We start from the raw sequence: 22,531 nt of genomic DNA, 5'->3' as shown, positions 1-22,531 counted from the left end.
ATGCATAATTTCCATGTTTGAACTATTGCATTTTTTGTAAAAAATGCCTTTTGGCCAAACTGTGAACAAGTCTCTTAAAGTTCAAATTACCTTACATTAGTTATAGAAAAACTTTAGTAAGTTATTAATTTCACCATTGTGTGATTGAAAAAGAGGAATAGATTCTGACAATGTGTGGAAATGATGTAAATTACGAAATCCGGTTAATGCCATCTATAATCTAGCCCTTCTTCCATCAAGGGCGACACACAACACACAAAGCGATACAAGATATTTTTCGCCACACACGAAGCGACATGATATAATGCGTGATACATAAAGCGATGCAAAAAAATGTACCACAAAATATCAACCTTGTGTAGGTAGCCCAATAGGCGATATATCGTGGTAGATATCACGTGTCGCTTCGTGTATCGCTTAAAATATCGTGTGTCGCTTCGTGTATCACGCAAAATATCATGTGTTGCTTTGAGTATCGCTAAAAATATTGTGTCTCTCGTTTAAAGGGCAACACACGAAACACGAAGTGACACACAATATTGATTAATGGTTAACAATCATTGTAACACCGTTTAAAAAACGAGAGAGTCGAGTGCAGGCGATATTATTACAGTGATATTTAGTTTAGTTTAAACCTATTTATTTTAGCTCCTTTGCATCGAAAGCCTCAGGCTTATTTAATCGCTCTCAAGTCCGTTTCCTGGGCCTAGAACCAGTACTTTGTGACTTTGGTGGAGATCTAAAGAACGCTCCCACAGTGGGGATCAAACCCATGACCTCCCGGTTGCTAGGCGGACACCATATCCATAACACCACGGCGACCTCAAGGCGATCAGTACAAATATTGCGTGTCCCTTCGTGTTTCGTGCAATATATCGAGTATCGCTGTGTGTGTCCTGTCTCGAAGTCTGATATTAGACAGCGATACACGAGATTCGGATAATATGGGTGATATTTGAACAATAAAATATCCTGTATCGCTTCGTGTTTCGCGAAAATATCGTGTGTTGCTTTGTGTTTTGTGTGTCTCCCTTTGAAGGAGAGACAGGATATTTTGCGCCACACTCAAAGCAACACACAATATTTTGCGCAATACACGAAGCAACATGATATTTTGCGCGATACATGAAGCGACATGCGATATTTACCACGATATATCGCCTTTTAGGCTACCTACAAAAGGGCGATATTTCGTGGTACATTCTCGCGCATCGCTTCTTGTATGGCGCAAAATATCGTGTGTTGCGCAAAATATTGTGTATTGCTTCGCGTGTCGTGTGTCTTGTTGAAAGAAGGGCAAGATTATAGATGTCATGCACCATTGATTCCATACAGTGATAAAAATGCAATATCAAAACCCAAGAAATTTGTATTTTTCTGATTGTCTGCTTTTTTCCCTAATATATCTATGATGTGTTTGTAATGAATAAATGTTTGTCCCTCGCCTAAAGACTACGGGACATAGAAATGGTAGGCATAAGAACATGCTTACGTACATTAAACTCCTCATTTTGTAATTATTAATTTATGTGTAGGAATTTATTATACATGAGATCTTATAATAACAAATACATGTGCACACAAAATTAGGGCTTAATTTAAAGATTACTAATAGTGATACTTTGAAGAAAAGAAAACAAGTGTGAATTAAATATGACATTTTTTATGAAAGTTAGATGACAAATTAAAGAGAAAAAATGTTGTTAAAAATGTCATGGCATTATGCAACTTATTTCATTTTTATATCGAAATTTACATATGGTCTTATAATATTTACACATTCACATAAAATCATAATTAAGACCATATTTGTAGGATAAAAATAGCGGTAATTTGAAATAACCTAGTCTGAATTAAATATCACATTTGTAATTAAAGTAAGAAGAACATAGATCTATATGTATCTTTTTTTGTAAAAAATTTATTTTGATTGAACATGTTCGGTATAAAAGTGATCCACTGCATACTAAATTTGTTGTATCCAACATGACTGTGCAATGCCTTGTATTGAATTTTGTAGTCTTCACATTAGTTGATATCTAAGCTGTGTCAATATATCTTGAAGTCAATTTATGTGTGATATTTATTTAATGATGATTGTAAATTATTGATATTTGATTTTCAAAAGATATCATTGATCTAATTCATAAGAGAAATGGCCTAATCGATGTTGTATGAAAAACTCTTCATTCTTTTTATTAATAGGTATTTTGTGCTACATTAAGTACTCAGCATATTATGTCTGAGCAAACAAAAATACATTAATCTAAATAATTTAAGCATGGAAATGTCAGTTGTTTTTTTTAATTATCCATATTAACTAAGAAATATATTAATCATTGAATAATTTAAGACAAAAAAATGTTTTCAAATAAGTTCTTGCTTATTAAGTGCACATGTAAAAAACATGATTGTATGATTGATTCTTTTGGGATATTTCTAACACCATTTTAAACGAAAAAACATTCTTAGAAAATATACCAAATTTGCTCGTAAAACACTCCTGTTATTGGCAAAAGGTCAGATAACTTTAACTATCAGGGATCATATTTTCCCGCAACATCAATCGGTCCGGATAAAAATGGGGAAAAGTATCCGAAAATGTATATCCGAAATCATGACAAATTACGTTAAAATATATACCATTGATTTTGCCATTCATAAAGGTGGTATAATACATGTACAAGTAAAATTTCCTTAGGCATTTTTTTTTAATCGGAACGAGTTTTCTCAACTGGTTTTATCATTTGGTATTTTATTGTTGTTTCGTGTGCTGTTTTATCACTATCAGACTTTTTTCATTGTTGTCAATATTATTAATCTGTGTAAGTCTATACCGATGTTTTAAATTGTTGTCGACTCGATAATAGCTTGCAAACGTGCACTGAACCAAACAAATGTCTGTGCGTAGGTTGGCTACTGACAACAACAAACCAAATAATTAAGAAATATTTTTTTGTCAAATAACCCACGGCCACGGCCGATAGTTTAGATGCGTAGGGATTTAATCACGAGAGCGAACGTTTGAAACCACGCATATAATTTTCCGGTCGTGAGTTATTCAACAACAAAGTATAAAGTACACGAATTATTTCGTTTCTAACACGGTTTTACTAAAGATTTATTCAATGTATATTGTTTTTCTTGTGTACTATTTTATGTGAAGTTCCGCCCATAAAAATAACTTTCGGCTGTTCTGTCGATCAGATCCGCGACTTTCATTCATAATTATATTTACCGGATTATTACGCTGGTGGAAAATGTATCGGCATGTTTTGTTTAGTTACAGCGCGTGCATTCAAACGCGTCTTTTCGGATGCGTCCTTAATCCGCTGTTCACAAGTTTTTTATTCTTGGTCTGACGTGCAATAAACCGGTCCTGACCGGTTTAGAGACTGCAGCGGATGGTTTATCACACCTTATCGAGATAAGAATGCCATTAGGGTGTGTTAGCATGTACACTGTGTAATCGATTTCATGACATGGGAATTTTAATATTGAACAGAATCAGACCGACTGTTTGGGATTTTCAATCGGTCTTTCATGGCCCCAGTCGGTCTAGGACCGACAAAACCGAAAAAAATATGATCCCTGTTAACTATACAAAGGGGGTAATCACGTGTTAGTCAAGATGTTGACATATTTTTGGCCGTTTAATACCCTTTTTTACTTGTTTTAATTTGTTAAATGGCGCTCACTTACCAGCCATATCAGCAAGAAAGTTACAAGCATTTATTTTGTATTAATATTTGCTCTTTATCTTGACTTTACTCGCTGCAAAATTTCTTAGCAGAACTAAAACTATAGAGTAAAGATGAGATATAAAGTGTATTTTATTACAAAATAAACACTAATCACCTTTTTACTGATATGACTGAAAATGTAGTGTCATTTGAAAATTAAACAAAAGCAATAAAGGGTATGAAACAGAGAAAAATAACTGTCTCGACATGAATGTTGCAGTCTTTACTATCGATCATGTGATTACCCCCTCTGCTATAGCATACATGTCATATGTCCCGGATTGTCCGGGACAGTCCCGGAAATGAAGAACTTGTCCCGCTGTCCCGGAAATCTTTCAAATGTCCCGGAATTTACAAAATCCATATCTACATGTACCTTATCTTAGGCTTAACTGCGCCTCGAATCTGTGTATATCTGCAGCGTCTCCATGACAATGCCTACCCGAATAGGCAGACTATGCTACGTGTCAAAATCGATCAATTAACAGGGCTTCTGTTATCATATCGATAGTCTTACGTTCGCGGTCAAACCGAAAAGGCGGCATTGTTTAATGTGGTTGTTAATTGACTTAAATCTACTACGTCATTATTTCCCGCTGCGTAAGGGCAAAGGATAGTTGTTCACACATCTGAAGTCCAACATCGCTAAGTAAAAAATTAAAAGCAGTTTATGTATATACGTTTAACCGACAAAGAAGTTGAGTAAAAAAGTAAGCATATAAAAGCGTCATCCTCACTAGGTTATTATTGTCTTGTTCTAAACCCCCAGTAAACATAACGTTAAAAATAATTAGTGAATTTGAATTGCGTTCGCCATGTCAAAACGCCTAGCAGATTCGTCCACTTGTCCCAGCAGCAAAAAGTGAAACGCGTATGTAAGTTTCAAGACAAGTGGACGACTGAGTTTGATTGCATATCCAGAAGCAAAAAGAGTAGCGAATTCGTGTTTTGCAAAACATGTGACATGGACTTTTCCATCAGCAGTGGTGATCGCAATGATATCACCATTTTTAGCCGGATTTTTTTCGAAAAAATCTCGGCTTATAGATTGATGTTGTCGGGCGGGCGGGCGGGGTGGCGGCGTGCTCGAAAATGTTAAAGTTCTTATTTCATGGTATAACTTTGGTATGCTTGGACCTAGAGTCTTCAAACTTGACATGAAGGTTGGCCAGGATTAACAGATGACCACTGGTCATTTCAAGGTCATTCATTTGAAGGTCAAGGTCATTGTGACCTTCAATATAAAAAATGTTAAAGTTGTTATAACTTTGGTATGCTTGGACCTAGAGTCTTGAAACTTGACATGAAGGTTGGCCATAACTAGTTAGTAACCACTGGTCATTTCAAGGTCATTCATTTGAAGGTCAAGGTCACTGTGACCTTGAATGTAAAAATGTTAAAGTTCTTATTTCATGGTATAACTTTGGTATGCTTGGACCTAGAGTCTTCAAACTTGACATGAAGGTTGGCCAGGATTAACAGATGACCACTGGTCATTTCAAGGTCATTCATTTGAAGGTGAAGGTCACTGTGACCTTCAATATAAAAATGTTAAAGTTGTTATAACTTTGGTATGCTTGGACCTAGAGTCTTGAAACTTGACATGAAGGTTGGCCAGAACTAGTAAGTAACCACTGGACATTTCAAGGTCATTCATTTGAAGGTCAAGGTCACTGTGACCTTGAATGTAAAAATGTTAAAGTTGTTATAACTTTGGTATGCTTGGACCTAGAGTCTTGAAACTTGACATGAAGGTTGGCCAGAACTAGTAAGTAACCACTGGACATTTCAAGGTCATTCATTTGAAGGTCAAGGTCACTGTGACCTTGAATGTAAAAATGTTAAAGTTCTTATTTCATGTTATAACTTTGGTATGCTTGTACCTAGAGTCTTCAAACTTGAAATAAAGATTGGCCAGTACTAGAAGATGACCACTGGTCATTTCAATGTCATTCATTTGAAGGTCAAGGTCACTGTGACCTTAAATGTTAAAATGTTAAAATTGTTATAACTTTGGTATGCTTGGACATAGAGTCTTCAAACTTGACATGAAGGTTTGCAAGCACACTTAGATGACCACTGGTCATTTCAAGGTCATTCATTCTAAGGTCAAGGTCACTGTGACCTTGAATGTAAAAATGTTAAAGTTCTTATTACTTTGGTAGGTAAAAATGTTAAAGTTCTTATTCCATGTTATAACTTTGGTATGCTTGTACCTAGAGTCTTCAAACTTGACATAAAGGTTGGCCAGTACTAGAAGATCACCACTGCTCATTTCAATGTCATTCATTTGAAGGTCAAGGTCACTGTGACCTTCAATGTTAAAATGTTAAAATTGTTATAACTTTGGTATGCTTGGACCTAGAATCTCAAACTTGACGTAAAGGTTTGCAAGCACACTTAGATGACCACTGGTCATTTCAAGGTCATTCATATTTGTGACCTTAAATGTTATTGTTGTTCATGTATATGCATGCATTCAAAACATAACACAAGGTTTGCTCATGCCTTGAAAAGTACTTACATTTCATTTTGACCTTTGAACAATATTTCAGTAATTTAAGTATTGCATTGACAAAAACACGAAAGGTACTTTCCTGTCATTTAAATCAAAAATCCGGCTTCAATGCGGTCATCTCCGACCGCGGAACTCTTGTATCGTTTATTATTTAAATGTTATAAATCAATAAAGGCGTATCAACAACCACGCGTTACACACCGGTCTTAATAACAATAACGCAGTGACGTCACCATCTATGTTTAGAACGCTTACACTGAAAACACGTTGCTTGTATCTAGTAACGGAAGTAGTAATGTTTAATTTGACGTGAATAGATCAAGTGTATTTCGGAAAGGCTTTCGAACTTTTGCAATTAACGATGCAAAACAAAAAAAACATACCAAAAATGGATATGTCTATAAATATCGCTACATTTTATACATGTCCCAGAAAATCGGCAAAAGTCCCGGACAATTTAACTCAATGTCCCGGATTGGTCTGAAAAATTATGGCATGTATGGCTATAGATATTATGTTTCGCTTCGGAAAGTAAAGGTTTGCGTGGCGCAATGGTACCGCATCAGCTTACAGATCAAAACGACACGGGTTCAAACGCCGGCGACTTCACGTTGTTGTTGTTTTTCAACTTTTATTCTTACTATAAAAATTAGTATTAAAACATTTAAGATTTGTAAGAAATCATATATGATGACATTTGAAAACATGCCAAAGTCTGTTAACAATTCCATTAAAAACGTGGATGGGAACGAGATTTTGATAAAATTATCAAATTTTTACAACTTGTTTCATATATGCCATCATTAAAAAAAATAAAAAAATATGTTCGTAACATTTTTAGCTAATTTTTTGCATACTCAGTATTGTGTTTTTGACAAAGTGAATCTCATTGTATTTGATTTTGAGATACTTTTTCAATGTATTCATTTATGGGCACATAACTTTAATTAGTAATTCACAGATAAATAGTGGTTTTGCAGAAGACTGTCGAGTTTTATTTGATCTGTAATAATTGTTAAACTTTGTGACAGCAAACATTTACCTTGCGTTTTTTGGGCTGCAATAGAAGGGGGTCAAACAACAGTATTTTGATATTAATCTGCAAATTATGTTGCATATTATTTGCAATTATTTGAGAAATTTTTAATCAGATTTGAAAACTTCAGAACCTGTGCTCCAAAATACAGGGTGAATGTAAAAGTGTGCATATGTATGAAGGTGGGAAATATAACAACAACACAACAATGCATTATTCCTTTCTGCTTAAATGAAACTGAAGAGATCGGTACAGTATAATGAATAGTAACGAACTAAACAAGAAAAAAAGATAAAACTTTGAGCTTTAGTTTCTGAATGAAAAAGTCATTCAGTCTCGTAAATTATAAGTAGTGATGCCATGATAACATTAATTAAAACAAGATTATTTAGATTTTCATTCACTCAACGGTTCTTTAAACATTTACTTCAGCAGAAACTTCCCAATAGACTTTCAATACCGTAGGCGCTCTCGTTAACTCGTGTTGATATTAAGGAGATACTGGTCCGCTTACTGATTCAACAAGAACAAGAAATGGCCTGTTAATGTTAGGTTTAAACTAGAACTTTATGAGTGAAACCCTATCAGACATTTTAGAACCTGTTATTAATGACCTACACTATGTAATATTTTGGAAGCTTGTTTTCTGGGTCTGATGGCTAAAATAGACTGCAAATAAGGCTGAAATATCAATTTGTTTTGCTTTTTTAGGAATTCTAAGAATACAATAAGAAACTGTGCAGTTGTTAATCTGAGAACTGTTGGTGTGAATATTAACTGAGGATCCATATAGTATTTGTCAGGTGTCTTTAGCATCTTTAATTAATGATCTACATCCATCCTGTTGGTAAAAAATGGTGGATTACTTATAATAACTGCTGGAGAAAAAACAACACCTTTTTGAAGCCTAAACAAACACTGGTGATCTTTATTGGATTGTACATGGTTCTTGCTGTTTTTGACAACTGTTTTAATTAATATAAACACTGTGCAGTGTGATGACCTGGTGCATATAACGCTTGTAGTCATTGTTGAGGCAGTGATGCTAATTATGCTAAACTGACTGATTAACTCTGAGAAAAAAATGCCTGATTGACTAAGAGAACAAATGCCTGATTGACTTAGAGAAAAATGCATGGTTGACTAAGAGAAATCTGCCTTATTGACTAAGAAAAAACTGCCTGAATGACAAAGAGAAAACTGCCTCATTGCCTAAGAGAAAACTCTCTCATTGACTAAGAGAAAAATTCATGAATGTGATAGAGGAAAATTGCCTGATTAGTTAAAGGATGAACACTGCCTTATTTACTATGAGGCTAAAAACAGTTGGCTTGACTATGAGGATTAACACTGCCTGAATGATTGAGGGTGAACACTGTTTGCTTTGCTATGAGGATGAACACTGCCTGAATGATTGAGGGTGAACACTGTTTGCTTTGCTATGAGGATGAACACTGCCTGAATGATTGAGGGTGAATACTGTTTGCTTGGCTAAGAGGATTAACACTGCCTGAATGATTGAGGGCTAAAACAGTTTGCTTGGGATGGCTGTGTAGACCTTGGAGGGGCTGTTTAGACCTTGGAGAGGCTGTAGTGTTGAAGTCGGAGGTCATGAAGGGTCAAGAGAGGCCTGGACACAAGGGGGCTACACCCGTGATTGTAGACATACAGGTCTTAAATGCCTGCTACAAAAGGTAGGGTGTCAGTGGACATACAACATATTTTTGCTTTTTGTTTTTGAAGATTTATGAGTGATAATAAATTTTGTAGAATAGACTGTTATTAAGAATTAAATAGCATTTCTTTGCAATTCATTTTTGTATAAACTCACTGGGGAAATATTGAGACGCAGATGAAAAAAAATACTGCTCAATTCTTATATTAGAGTTACTTTCTGGACAAACAGAGCTTAATGCATGTGCGTCAAGTGTAATCTGAGATTAAGATGTGCTGTACGCACAGGCTAGTCAGGGACAACACTATCCACTTTTAAGGGTATTTGTAGTGAAAAGGAAGTCTCTTTGTAGCAAAAATCCAATAATTTGGTTAAAAATTAGGTCACTACATCAAATTAAAGAAAAAGCTTGTCAATAACCTAGAAGTCACTTTTTATGGCAACAGTATAATGGCATAAAGATGTCGTACTGTTGGTCCATTTGTCCAGTATCCGTTCTTGATTATTTCTTAAACGCTTTCAGATATTAACTATTTAATAGGCTACTGGCATTGGCTAGTTTCTAAAAATAGCACAGTTTGAATTAAATTTTATATCGAAAACTATTGTGCTTAAATGTTCTATTTACAAGAAGCAAAGAGATTTTTAAGACCCGCCTAATGCAAAAATGGGTCTTATTCCATATGCGGCCAGCATAGCTATAGCCCAGCCTGTACGTCTTGCAGTATGGTCTTAATATACCTAATGAGACCATGAAGCCTTGCATGATTTTATAGGGGACTAGGCAGCTCCTGACCTATAGGGAACTAGGCAGCTCCTGACCTATAGGGGACTAGGCAGCTCCTGGCCTATAGGGGACTAGGCAGCTCCTGACCTTATAGGGGACTAGGCAGCTCCTGACCTATAGGGGACTAGGCAGCTCCTGACCCATAGGGGACTAGGCAGCTCCTGACCTATAGGGGACTAGGCAGCTCCTGACCTATAGGGGACTAGGCAGCTCCTGATTTATAGGGGACTAGGCAGCTCCTGACCTATAGGGGACAAGGCAGCTCCTGACCTATAGGGGACTAGGCAGCTCCTGACCTATAGGGGACTAGGCAGCTCCTGACCTATAGGGGACTAGACAGCTCCTGACCTATAAGGGACTAGGCAGCTCCTGACCTATAGGGGACAAGGCAGCTCCTGACCTATAGGGGACTAGGCAGCTCCTGACCTATAGGGGACTAGGCAGCTCCTGACCTATAGGGGACTAGACAGCTCCTGACCTATAAGGGACTAGGCAGCTCCTGACCTATAGGGGACTAGGCAGCTCCTGACCTATAGGGGACTAGGCAGCTCCTGACCATACCTCAAAATTGCACAGACTGGGCTTGAGTTACATGCGAAACGCAAAATGACCCATTTTGGCATTACGCAACTCTGAAAGTGTGATTTGAATATGTCGAAAGAAAACTGCGTGTTGATCAAACATTAAGATACCATATATTTTCATGGTAAGGAAATAAACTCATAATAAGCCACGTGAGGACCTATATGATGTGATCTCCCGTTGTATAATTTTTATCTACGATAACTATAATTGTGTGTTTTTAATATACATATACATATATGTGCACTTTATAACACACATTTCATGCAGCGACTGTCAAGTGAAAAACAACAACAGCAATTAACCTTTGTTTTCAGTTTAAATACAAACATAATTGTTCTCCCTTTCCTTCAAAAACAGGATATACACCAAATATATTTTAAAATATTTGTGTTTATTATGATTTGTTGCTAAAATAAAGGTTACATGTATGGTTGTTTGCATAATATATCACAGTGTGGTTGTTTACGTTTTAAAAGATTGACATCACAAATTCTAGACAATTATCACGTCGCAGGATCACATGACTTCTTGGGGTTCCACCTTTTAACTTTAATAGATTTTAACACGACGGTTATATAGTGTTGCTTTATTTCAAAAAACTTTTTTAAACAAGTTCTATTAACTAGCGCATAAATGACAGATTTTTATGCTGCTTATTGCTATGTGAAATACCCCTGAATTACTTTATTTAATAAGCATGTGTTCTTGTTAACAAAAATCCATTTTTACTGAATTCATTGTACTGAGGGCTATGTATCACGCAACTTGAACTTGTCACCAATTTCAGACATATTCAAGGATTTATTCTTATACCTTAATATACTGGCACAAACTGCAAGAAAAACTGTCTTTTATGCACTTTAGATTTTTTTCAAATGTATTAATAACTTATTTGCAAAAATAAAGTTGTGATTACATTCTGTCCAGCCCAAGTGTAAAGCCCTGAAAACTCTGATGATTCTGCACCCTGATTATTGTACTAATTTTGCCCTTGCTATTCTCTCAAAAATTGACATTTCATTAAGCCATATGCATAAATGTATGAAATCAATCACTTAAAAATCCATGTTTTACACACACAAGATCAGCATATTGATTAAAAGTGTGGTGTTAACATTGTTAAATGGAAAACTGTCATTTTCGCAAAGGGTATAGTACCAGTAAAAACACCAGCAATAGACAGAGAATGTCAATATACATCTTGTCTGGCTATATTTCTGTCTAAATAACTGCAATCATTTGTATTCAAGTTCACCTGAGAAATGTTGTTTCCTCACATTAAAAAAGGAAATATAGTGCAAAATTGTTTAATCACTTTTTCCAGGATATGCAAGATTTCGAAAGAATAAAGCCTTCATGTGAATGACCAATAATGTTTCTAGACACTGCCTTCCAATGACTCTGTGATAATATAAACCACGATCTTGGAAAACTGGGCTTACTGCATGTGCATTAAGTGATAACCAATTGGGCCTACTGCTCGTGCATTAAGTGATTACCAACTGGGCCTACTGCATGTGCATTAAGTGATAACCAATTGGGCCTACTGCATGTGCATTAAGTGATAACCAACTGGGCCTACTGCATGTGCATTAAGTGATAACCAGCTGGGCCTACTGCAAGTGCATTAAGTGATAACCAGCTGGGCCTACTGCATGTGCATTTAGTGATAACCAATTGGGCCTACTGCATGTGCATTAAGTGATAACCAACTGGGCCTACTGCATGTACATTAAGTGATAACCAACTGGGCCTACTGCATGTGCATTAAGTGATAACCAACTGGGCCTACTGCATGTGCATTAAGTGATAACCAACTGGGCCTACTGCATGTGCATTAAGTGATAACCAACTGGGCCTACTGCATGTGCATTACCGTAATTACTCTATGTTTTCGGACACTCTAAGTTTTCGGACACCCCATTTTTTAGCAAAAATAATTATTTTTCGTGACTCTTAATTTTCGGACACTCGAGTTTTCGTCCATAATTAATGTCTCTAAGTTTTCGGACAGTATATTTTACAGCGCTATTTTACCAAATTTCGGTCCTGTTTTCGATATCTAATGACACTTCGATCATGGAGTTTTACAACCAGATTAACATCATAAAACATGACAGGTGCATGCCTGAGGGCAACGGACCATTATATTGCGTTATAGGGTAAATACATGTAACCTTGTAAACCGGTATGAATCAATGGTTTCGCCCGATAGCATAAGCGTTATGACAATTACAAGTGGTAGTGCCAATGAACAGTGAATCCACATGACTGAATCCTTTGTCTGTGGTTAAACCACGTGACCTATGTATCGGTCAGCTTAGCAATTAGTGACGTCACAGCAGAACTGTTCTATTATCTACCGCAATGGTACATGTACATCCCCTTCTCAGTAAAATAACTGACAAATACTAAGCGCTTCAAAGTGTGATGCTCCCTATTGCAAGTTTTACGAACAATGGAAGGTGTAAGACAACAACTATCGGAAATGAACAAACAAAGAATTCATTGTTTGCTTTTTTGCGTTAATAACAGTTTCATACTAGCGAGTATCGGTACATCACATGCTCATCTTTGAACTCGTTGGTCAAAGTACAACCTTGTAGTAACGATCTGTCAAATAAATTAAGCATTTAAAATTATTTAAAATGCAGTGCAAACACATATAACTGTAATTTATACTATACGGCATGGCATTTTACAAGCGCGTGCTATTACCCGTAGTCGTTGATACCATTGACGCTATTTCGGACACTTCAATTTTCGACTCTAAGTTTTCGGACACCTGTATTTTGTGAATATTTTTCGTATCTAAGTTTTCGGACACGAAAAAATTTAATTATTTTTAAGTGTCCGAAAACATAGAGTAATTACGGTAAGTGATAACCAACTGGGCCTACTGCATGTGCATTAACTGATAACCAACTGGGCTTACTGCATGTGCATTAAGTGATAATCAACTTGGCTTACTGCATGTTCATAAAGTGATAACCAACTGGGTATACTGCATGTGTATTAAGTGATAACCAACTGGGCCTACTGCATGTGCATTAAGTGATAACCAACTGGGCCTACTGCATGTGCATTAAGTGATAACCAGCTGGGCCTACTGCATGTGCATTAAGTGATAACCAGCTTGGCCTACTGCATGTGCATTAAGTGATAACCAACTGGGCCTACTGCATGTGCATTAAGTGATAACCAATTGGGCCTACTGCATGTGCATTAAGTGATAACCAACTGGGCTTACTGCATGTGCATTACGTGATAACCAACTGGGCCTACTGCATGTGCATTAAGTGATTACCAACTGGGCCTACTGCATGTGCATTAAGTGATAACCAACTGGGCCTACTGCATGTACATTAAGTGATAACAAACTGGGCCTACTTCATGTGCATTAAGTGATAACCAACTGGGCTTACTGCATGTGCATTAAGTGATAACCAACTGGGCCTACTGCATGTACATTAAGTGATAACCAACTGGGCCTACTGCATGTACATTAAATGATAACCAACTGGGCCTACTGCATGTGCATTAAGTGATAACCAACTGGGCCTACTGCATGTGCATTAAGTGATAACAAACTGGGCTTACTGCATGTGCATTAAGTGATAACCAACTGGGCTTACTGCATGTGCATTAAGTGATAACCAACTGGGCCTACTGCATGTGCATTAAGTGATTACCAACTGGGCCTACTGCATGTGCATTAAGTGATAACAAACTGGGCCTACTGCATGTACATTAAGTGATAACCAACTGGGCCTACTTCATGTGCATTAAGTGATAACCAACTGGGCTTACTGCATGTGCATTAAGTGATAACCAACTGGGCCTACTGCATGTACATTAAGTGATAACCAACTGGGCCTACTGCATGTACATTAAGTGATAACCTACTGGGCCTACTGCATGTGCATTAAGTGATAACCAACTGGGCCTACTGCATGTGCATTAAGTGATAACCAACTGGGCTTACTGCATGTGCATTAAGTGATAACCAACTGGGCCTACTGCATGTGCATTAAGTGATAACAAACTGGGCTTACTGCATGTGCATTAAGTGATAACCAACTGGACCTACTGCATGTGCATTAGGGGTTACAAACTGGGCTTACTGCATGTGCATTAAGTGATAACCAACTAGGCCTACTGCATGTGCATTAAGTGATAACAAACTGGGCCTACTGCATGTGCATTAAGTGATAACCAACTGGGCGTACTGCATGTGCATTAAGTGATAACCAACTGGGCTTACTGCATGTGCATTAAGTGATAACCAACTGGGCCTGCCGCATGTGCATTAAATGATAACCAACTGGGCCTACTGCATGTGCATTAAGTGATAACCAACTGGGCCTACTGCATGTGCATTAAGTGATAACCAACTGGGCCTACTGCATGTGCATTAAGTGATAACCAACTGTGCCTACTGAATGTGCATTAACTGATAACCAACTAGGCTTACTGCATGTGCATTAAGTGATAACTGGGCTTACTGCATATGCATTAAGTGTTAACCAACTGGGCTTATTGCATGTGCATTAAGTGATAACCAACTGGGCTTACTGCATGTGCATTAAGTGATAACCAACTGGGCTTACTGCATGTGCATTAAGTGATAACCAACTGGGCTAACTGCATGTGCATTAAGTGATAACCAACTGGGCCTACTGCATGTGCATTAAGTGATAACCAACTGGGCCTACTGCATGTGCATTAAGTGATAACCAACTGGGTCTTCTGCATGTGCATTAAGTGATAACAAATTGGGCCTACTGCATGTGCATTAAGTGATTACCAACTGGACTTACTGCATGTGCATTAAGTGATAACCAACTGGGCCTACTGCATGTGCATTAAGTGATAACCAATTGGGCCTACTGCATGCGCATTAAGTGATAACCAACTGGGCCTACTGCATGTGCATTAAGTGATAACCAACTGGGCCTACTGCATGTGCATTAAGTGATAACCAACTGGGCCTACTGCATGTGCATTAAGTGATTACCAACTGGGCCTACTGCATGTGCATTAAGTGATAACCAACTGAGTCTACTGCATGTGCATTAAGTGATAACCAACTGGGCCTACTGCATGTGCATTAAGTGATAACCAACTGGGCCTACGTCATGTGCATTAAGTGATAACCAACTGGGCCTACTGCATGTGCATTAAATGATAACCAACTGGGCCTACTGCATGTGCATTAAGTGATAACCAACTTGGCCTACTGCATGTGCATTAAATGATAACCAACTGGGCCTACTGCATGTGCATTAAGTGATAACCAACTGGGCAGAAAAAACTTCCTTTCATATTTTTCATTTACGCACATACAGTAAGTCCCATTTTTCCACTGCTTGTCACTTTTAAAAACTGCTCAAGGTCTGTATGTAGATAACTGTCCCATCATATCATTTTGAATGTAATTAATTCTAGTGATCACTTGCTGCTATGACTGAAGGCTGTTGTTTCTCCTGGGAACAATATTCATCATTTTGTCTTGATCTTCTTGGACTATTTTTGATGGCAATAAATGTGTCCTCATTGAAGGTTTTATTGCTCTATGATGAATTAAGAATTCAGTCTTTACTCTTCTTCATTGACTGCTATAATCTCAGACTGATAAATCTTGTATGGAACTAAAGATATTGCACCTTCAACACTCTTTTTATGATTGCTTTGTGGATTTCTCTCCATATTTCATTGTGCCATCAAGAAAAAAACATTGCTTTCATGAGGTAAGAAGATATTCTTATCTAGCAGATTTTTTTTCCGCAACAACCTTTTAACAGTAGATTTACAATAAAATGATGTTATGTTATTAAGCTTTTCTACACCTTTATAATTCTTTGCTTACAAAAGGACATGTTTACAAGTACCCAATTGTTCAAGTCCATTGGCGAGGAACAAGAGTTCCTTGATATCATGTACTCAAGGCCAAATTATACATTTACTCTAGTCTAATATTTCAGGTTCCAGTGGCTGGACAGGAGAGTTCCTTGATATCATTTACTCAAGGCCAAATTATAAATTTACTCTAGACTTTATATTTCAGGACCCAGTGGCGGGACAGGAGAGTTCCTTGATATCATATACTTTAGGCCAAATAATACTTTTACTCTAGACCATATATTTCAGGGCCCAGTGGCGGGACAGGAGAGTTCCTTGATATCATTTTTGCAAGTTCCAATAAAACATTTACTCTAGACCTAATAATTCAGGTTACAGCGGCTGGGCAGGAGAGTTCTTTGATATTTACGAAAGGCCAAGTATACATTTTCTCTAGACATAATATTTCAGGGCTCAGTAGCTGGACAGAATAGTTCCTTGATATCATTTACTCAAGGCCCAATAATAACTTAACTCTAAACCTAATATTTCAAGTCAAGTGGCTGGACAGGAGAGTTCATTGATGTCATTCGCTCAAGGCCCAATAATACATTTACTCTAGACCTAATCTTTCAGGGCCCAGTGGCTGGACAGGAGAGTTCATTGATGTCATTCGCTCAAGGCCCAATAATACATTTACTCTAGACCTAATCTTTCAGGGCCCAGTGGCTGGACAGGAGAGTTCCTTGATGTCATTTACTCAAGGTCAAATAATACATTTACTCTAGTGGCTGGGCAGAAGAGTTTAAACTTACTCTTGTCTCTATGTGACCTGTCTTGTAGCATGTCTACAAAGCTCCTTAAAACAAAAATTGCACTCTGGGAAAATGCATGTGCTTAATTTATCATCCCAGATTAGCCTGTGCAGTTGGCATAGGCTTATCAAGGCAGAAACTTTCTCTATAGACTGGATTTTGTTTAACAGAGGCTTCCTATAAACAAAAAATGCCATACAAGCCAATAGTTTAGTCCCAGATTAGCCTGCACAGACTGCAGAGGCTACTTTATGCACATGCATTAAACCATATATTCACAGAGTGAGGTTCAATTATTATGGTTTTCACGGGAATATTCCCTATTCAGTTTAACACATTGTTTATTCTATTTCAGGCCGAGTGACCGTACAGGAGAGGACCTGGATATCATCTACTCTAGACTGAAGGACATCAAAGTGTTTGAGAAGTTCCACCCCATGCTGCTCCAGCAGATCTGTTACTATGGTTACTACGAGGACCTTGAGAAGGGGGTCACATGTAAGTTAGATGCGGTCTTAGAAAAAGGTTTTAAATGCATGTGCTTATTCCAGATTAGCTTGAGCGGTCTACTTGGGCTAAGCAAGGACAAAACTTTTGGCCTAAATTGAAAATTAAGAATCTTCCTTTAATGGAAAAATACAAGAAAAGCGGAAAGTGTTGTCCCAGATTAGACTGTGCGGACTGCACAGTCTACTCTTGGATGACACTTTATGCACATGCATTAAACCCCCTTTTCACAGAGCAAGGCTCAAGTGGTGTTTTATACCACACTTTAGAGTTATAGCCCTTGAATTATGGTCCTTTGTTAGTTCTTGTTCTTAAATTTTGTCAACAGCTTACTGTGAAACCATTTATTTGGTCATTGTTTAAAACGTGACTTTTGCATCAGCACTTAAATAAAGTGGATTTCTGGTTATGAAAAAATTTAAACAAAAATTGTGCCAGTCATTTTCCCATTTGTTTGTTTTACTTGACGTAATCCAGACGATTAAGTTACATTCAAAGGCAGGGTAATTGTTAACAGAAATTCATTTTCATTTTTTCCCGGATTTCAGAAAGTTCCTGGGAAGCAGGTGTTTTGCATGACTGCACATGACGTAATAAAACGTTGCTTTGTATTGTATTGCATTTAATCTAAATTTAAATTCACTCCATTTGTTGTAATAATTAAATCTAAACAGTGCCCAATGAAACCTCTGTCTCATAATGCACTACAAACTTCTGAAAAATTGTGTATATTTGTGTTTATGAAATTCATTAACACATTTATCATCATAAATGGTCAGATTTATTTTTGTAAATTGATATAATTATATTGGATTATTCGATATATAAGCACATTAGAAAAGACGTGTGCATATAGTTATCGATCAGGTAGGATTTATATGCATGTTTTGGCAAATGCCATCACAACATGACAATAAATTAGCATTTATAATGCAGTGATTTTTTTTGCTCAAATTTACAGCCGAATTTCGGCTGCTTCCCAATCGCAAAAATACACGTTTTTTCCCAAAATTCTAACCAAAATTTCCCAAAAAAAGCCCAACTTCCAAAAAAAAAAAAAAAAAAAAAAAATAATTTTTATTTTTTATTTTTTTATAAAGAAGTCTCATATAACTTAATTATGATTTCTTAAATCTAGGTCTCAACTTTATTTTTTAAACATCTTACAAAATATATAACTTGAATTTAGTCATTTTTGTCCATAAATCATTCCCAAACTTGCCACTTTTATTGATTAAAAAAACCAACAATTTGACCAGACTCCTTTTCTAGAAAACTCCCTGAACATGCACTTAAAAACAATATCACTTCTGTTACTTATAATCCTATTTATAATGCTTCATTTTTCCCAATTTTATGGTTTATCGCGCTATTTTTCCCAATTTCACGGTTTATCGCGCTAATTTTCCCAATTCAAAAGGCACAGGCTGTAACAAATTAAAGCAAAAAAAATCACTGTAATGTGTTCATGTGGCTTTGACCCTGTCATTCGCTTTATATTGGAGTTACAGTGTTTTTGTGAGCTTTTGTGATCACCTTTTGTCTGGCGTACGGCATAAATATTTGCTTTGTTTACACTCTAGAGGCCACATTTATTGTCTGATCATCATGAAATTTGGTCAGAAAATTTGTGACAATGATATCCTGGGCTGGTTCTGGTCTGTTGAAAAACATGGCTGACAGGGGGCGGGGCATTTTTCCTTATATTGCTATAGTAAAACCTTGGTAACACTCTAGAGGCCACATTAATTGTCCAATCATCATGAAACTTGGTCAGAAGTTTGTCCTAATGATATCTTGGAGAAGTTTGGAAATGGCTCCAGTTGAAAAACATGGCCGCTAGGGGCCAGGGCATTTTTATGACCCTGGATCGAATGATCGGGGGTATATTGTTTATGGCCAGTCTGTCTTTCATTGTATGTTCTCAGGGTTTTTTTTCCTTCTTTGTGACCCGCCGAAAATGGGTCCTTTCCCCTCCGATTTTTTGTTCCCTCAGCAGGTAAATTTTCCTCTAGAATTTATTTTCCCCTCCAAAAAAAAAAAATTTTTTTTTTTTTTTTTTTTTTTTTTTTTTTAAACCTTTAAATATATAAGTTAACCTGATCCAGTGTAGAAAATAGAAAAATATTGCATAAATAATTTTTCTGTTTCCTTGAATTTGTTTTAAAAAGAGTAAAATATGCTTAATTGATTATTTAAGACTTTCCTTATTTTCCCCCAAAATCCGGCGTTTCCTGTGATATTTTTCCCCCCAAATCCGGCGTTTCGCGCGAATTTTTTCCCTTAAAAAAAGGCCAGGCCCTTTCCCCAAAATCAGATAAAAAACCCTGGTTCTTTCATTGAATGTGTCTGTCATTCTGTCCCAAAACTTTAACCTTGGTCATATCTTTGCAATATTGAAGATAGCAACTTGATATTTGGCATGCATGTGTATCTCATGGAGCTGCACATTTTGAGTGGTGAAAGGTCAAGGTCAAATTCATCCTTCTAGGTTTCAAAGTGAAGCATTAGTGGGCATTGTGTTTCTGACGATCACATCTCTTGTTTTTTATATTGCTATAGTAAAAACTTGTTAGTACTCAAAAAGTTGCATTTATAGTTTACTCTTCATGTCAAACTTGGTCAGAACATTTGTTCTAATGATATCTTGGGCTGCATAGAACAGGTGAGTTCCTTTGTATCTCAGGTGAGCGACTTTGAGCCTTACATGCCCTCTTGTTTTTTTTATAATGCACTGGTTAAGTTACGTTGGCAAGGTGAAATGATGCATTTAATTGTACTTGTTGAACTTCAATTCTAGAACATGTTTAGGTGCAACAACTCCTCTATCTCTGGCTGGGTGCAACAACTCCTCTATCTCTGGCTGGGTGCAACAACTCCTCTATCTCTGGCTGGGTGCAACAACTCCTCTATCTCTGGCTGGGTGCAACAACTCCTCTATCTCTGGCTGGGTGCAACAACTCCTCTATCTCTGGCTGGGTGCAACAACTCCTCTATCTCTGGCTGACATGCAGACCAAGCATGGGGCTGCATTTTGGCACATATTGTCATGGTCGCTGTTGCTTAAAATAGATTTAACATGTTTGCTCAATTACTTCAATTGAGATGGAGATATTCTGGTGAAATGATAAGCATATGCAGGGCTCCCGCTGCCGTTCGCCAGATTCGCCAATGGCGAAAATTTAGCAAATTCTGCGAATAAAATAATCGTTTAGCGAAAAAGTCCGGCGAACGATTTTTGTCAGGAAAAAAAACGTTCGCCGGACGTTTTTGCCAAAAGATTATTTTCCTGACAAATGCCATTCCAGATAATAAACTCTTTCAGCTTAAGACTGTGCTTCAATACATCGCCTTATTATTGACCAGCAAAATTGATACGCAGTCTGCATTAACACCTGTCAGAAACCGGATATCGAGACAAAGGAAACTGACTGGTGTAACCGTTGATCTTATCGGCTTGAATAAACAATTAGGGGCCTACATCTGATTAAAGATTGCTGCTGATTTCAATCCATTTGAGTAAAAGCCGTTAGCGAATTATCAACTTAGTCACACAATGAACGTAAGTAAAAATGTTAATAGTTGATTTTAATTTCGAGAAGTTCGTAATGTTTATAATGATTAAAGGCTAAATGCGTTACAATTGTAAATGACGATAGATGAAGGGGTATAAAACCCTTGACATTTACGGCGAAAGTGTCGGAAATTGTGACTGCCATAATGGCGACCATAGGCAATAAGCGTCCTTTGGACTCCTTGGACGAATCTAATGACCCGGTCTCAAAAAAATAAATATAATAGTAATAAACATATTAAAGCTTCTTTGTTTAGTTTCTTCTTTAACACTACTGTAGCCTATACTTACAACAGGCGGTTCTGAATGCTTTGATAATACTTTGGCTACAGTTTCTAAAATTTGGCTACACAAAAATCCATTTGGCTAAAATGTTGGCTACAGAAATTTTTGGGCCAGGGGGAGCCCTGCATATGTAGGTTACATGCTGATCTAGCGCAGGATTCCATTTGAGGTTCATGTAGGTAGGTTTCATGCTGATCTAGCGCAGGATTCCATTTGAGGTTCACATACGTAGGTTACATGCTGATCTAGCCCAGGATTCCATTTGAGGTTCACATAGGTAGGTTACATGCTGATCTAGCGCAGGATTCCATTTAAGGTTCACATAGGTAGGTTAGATGCTGATCTAGCCCAGGATTCCATTTGAGGTTCATGTAGGTAGGTTACATGCTGATCTAGCGCAGGATTCCATTTGAGGTTCACATACGTAGGTTACATGCTGATCTAGCCCAGGATTCAATTTAAGGTTCATGTAGGTAGGTTACATGCTGATCTAGCACAGGATTCCATTTGAGGTTCATGTAGGTAGGTTACATGCTGATCTAGCGCAGGATTCCATTTGAGGTTCACGTAGGTAGGTTACATGCTGATCTAGCGCAGGATTCCATTTGAGGTTCATGTAGGTAGGTTACATGCTGATCTAGCGCAGGATTTAATTTGAGGTTCACATAGGTAGGTTACATGCTGATCTAGTGCAGGATTCCATTTGAGGTTCACGTAGGTAGGTTACATGCTGATTTAGCGCAGGATTCCATTTGAGGTTCACGTCGGTAGGTTACATGCTGATCTAGCGCAGGATTCCATTTGAGATCCATGTAGGTAGGTTACATGCTGATCTAGCGCAGGATTCCATTTGAGGTTCACATAGGTAGGTTACATGCTGATCTAGCACAGGATTCCATTTGAGGATCACGTAGGAAGGTTACATGCTGATCTAGCGCAGGATTCCATTTGAGGTTCACATAGGTAGGTTACATGCTGATCTAGCACAGGATTCCATTTGAGGATCACGTAGGTAGGTTACATGCTGATCTAGCACAGGATTCCATTTGAGGATCATGTAGGTAGGTTACATGCTGATCTAGCGCAGGATTCCATTTGAGGTTCATGTAGGTAGGTTACATGCTGATCTAGTGCAGGAATCCATTTAAGGTTCATGTAGGTAGGT

The 22,531-nt window shown here is 37.4% G+C and overlaps 1 protein-coding gene across 1 annotated transcript in view; it reads left to right on the top strand.

The window, feature by feature from the left end:
* LOC127850765 (rap guanine nucleotide exchange factor 4-like) overlaps positions 1-22,531 on the top strand; it is a 152,949-nt gene that overhangs the window by 33,864 nt on the left and 96,554 nt on the right. Inside the window, exon 3 of the mRNA XM_052384055.1 lies at positions 17,356-17,498. Coding sequence (XP_052240015.1) covers positions 17,356-17,498 — 143 coding nt within the window. The remainder of the gene's footprint in view (positions 1-17,355; positions 17,499-22,531) is intronic.

The sequence above is a fragment of the Dreissena polymorpha genome, chromosome 11, assembly GCF_020536995.1.
Source record: "Dreissena polymorpha isolate Duluth1 chromosome 11, UMN_Dpol_1.0, whole genome shotgun sequence".
In the NCBI taxonomy this organism is placed as follows: domain Eukaryota; kingdom Metazoa; phylum Mollusca; class Bivalvia; order Myida; family Dreissenidae; genus Dreissena; species Dreissena polymorpha.
Note: the sequence above shows the minus strand (reverse complement) of the source record. Positions and strands in the feature narration are given on the sequence as shown.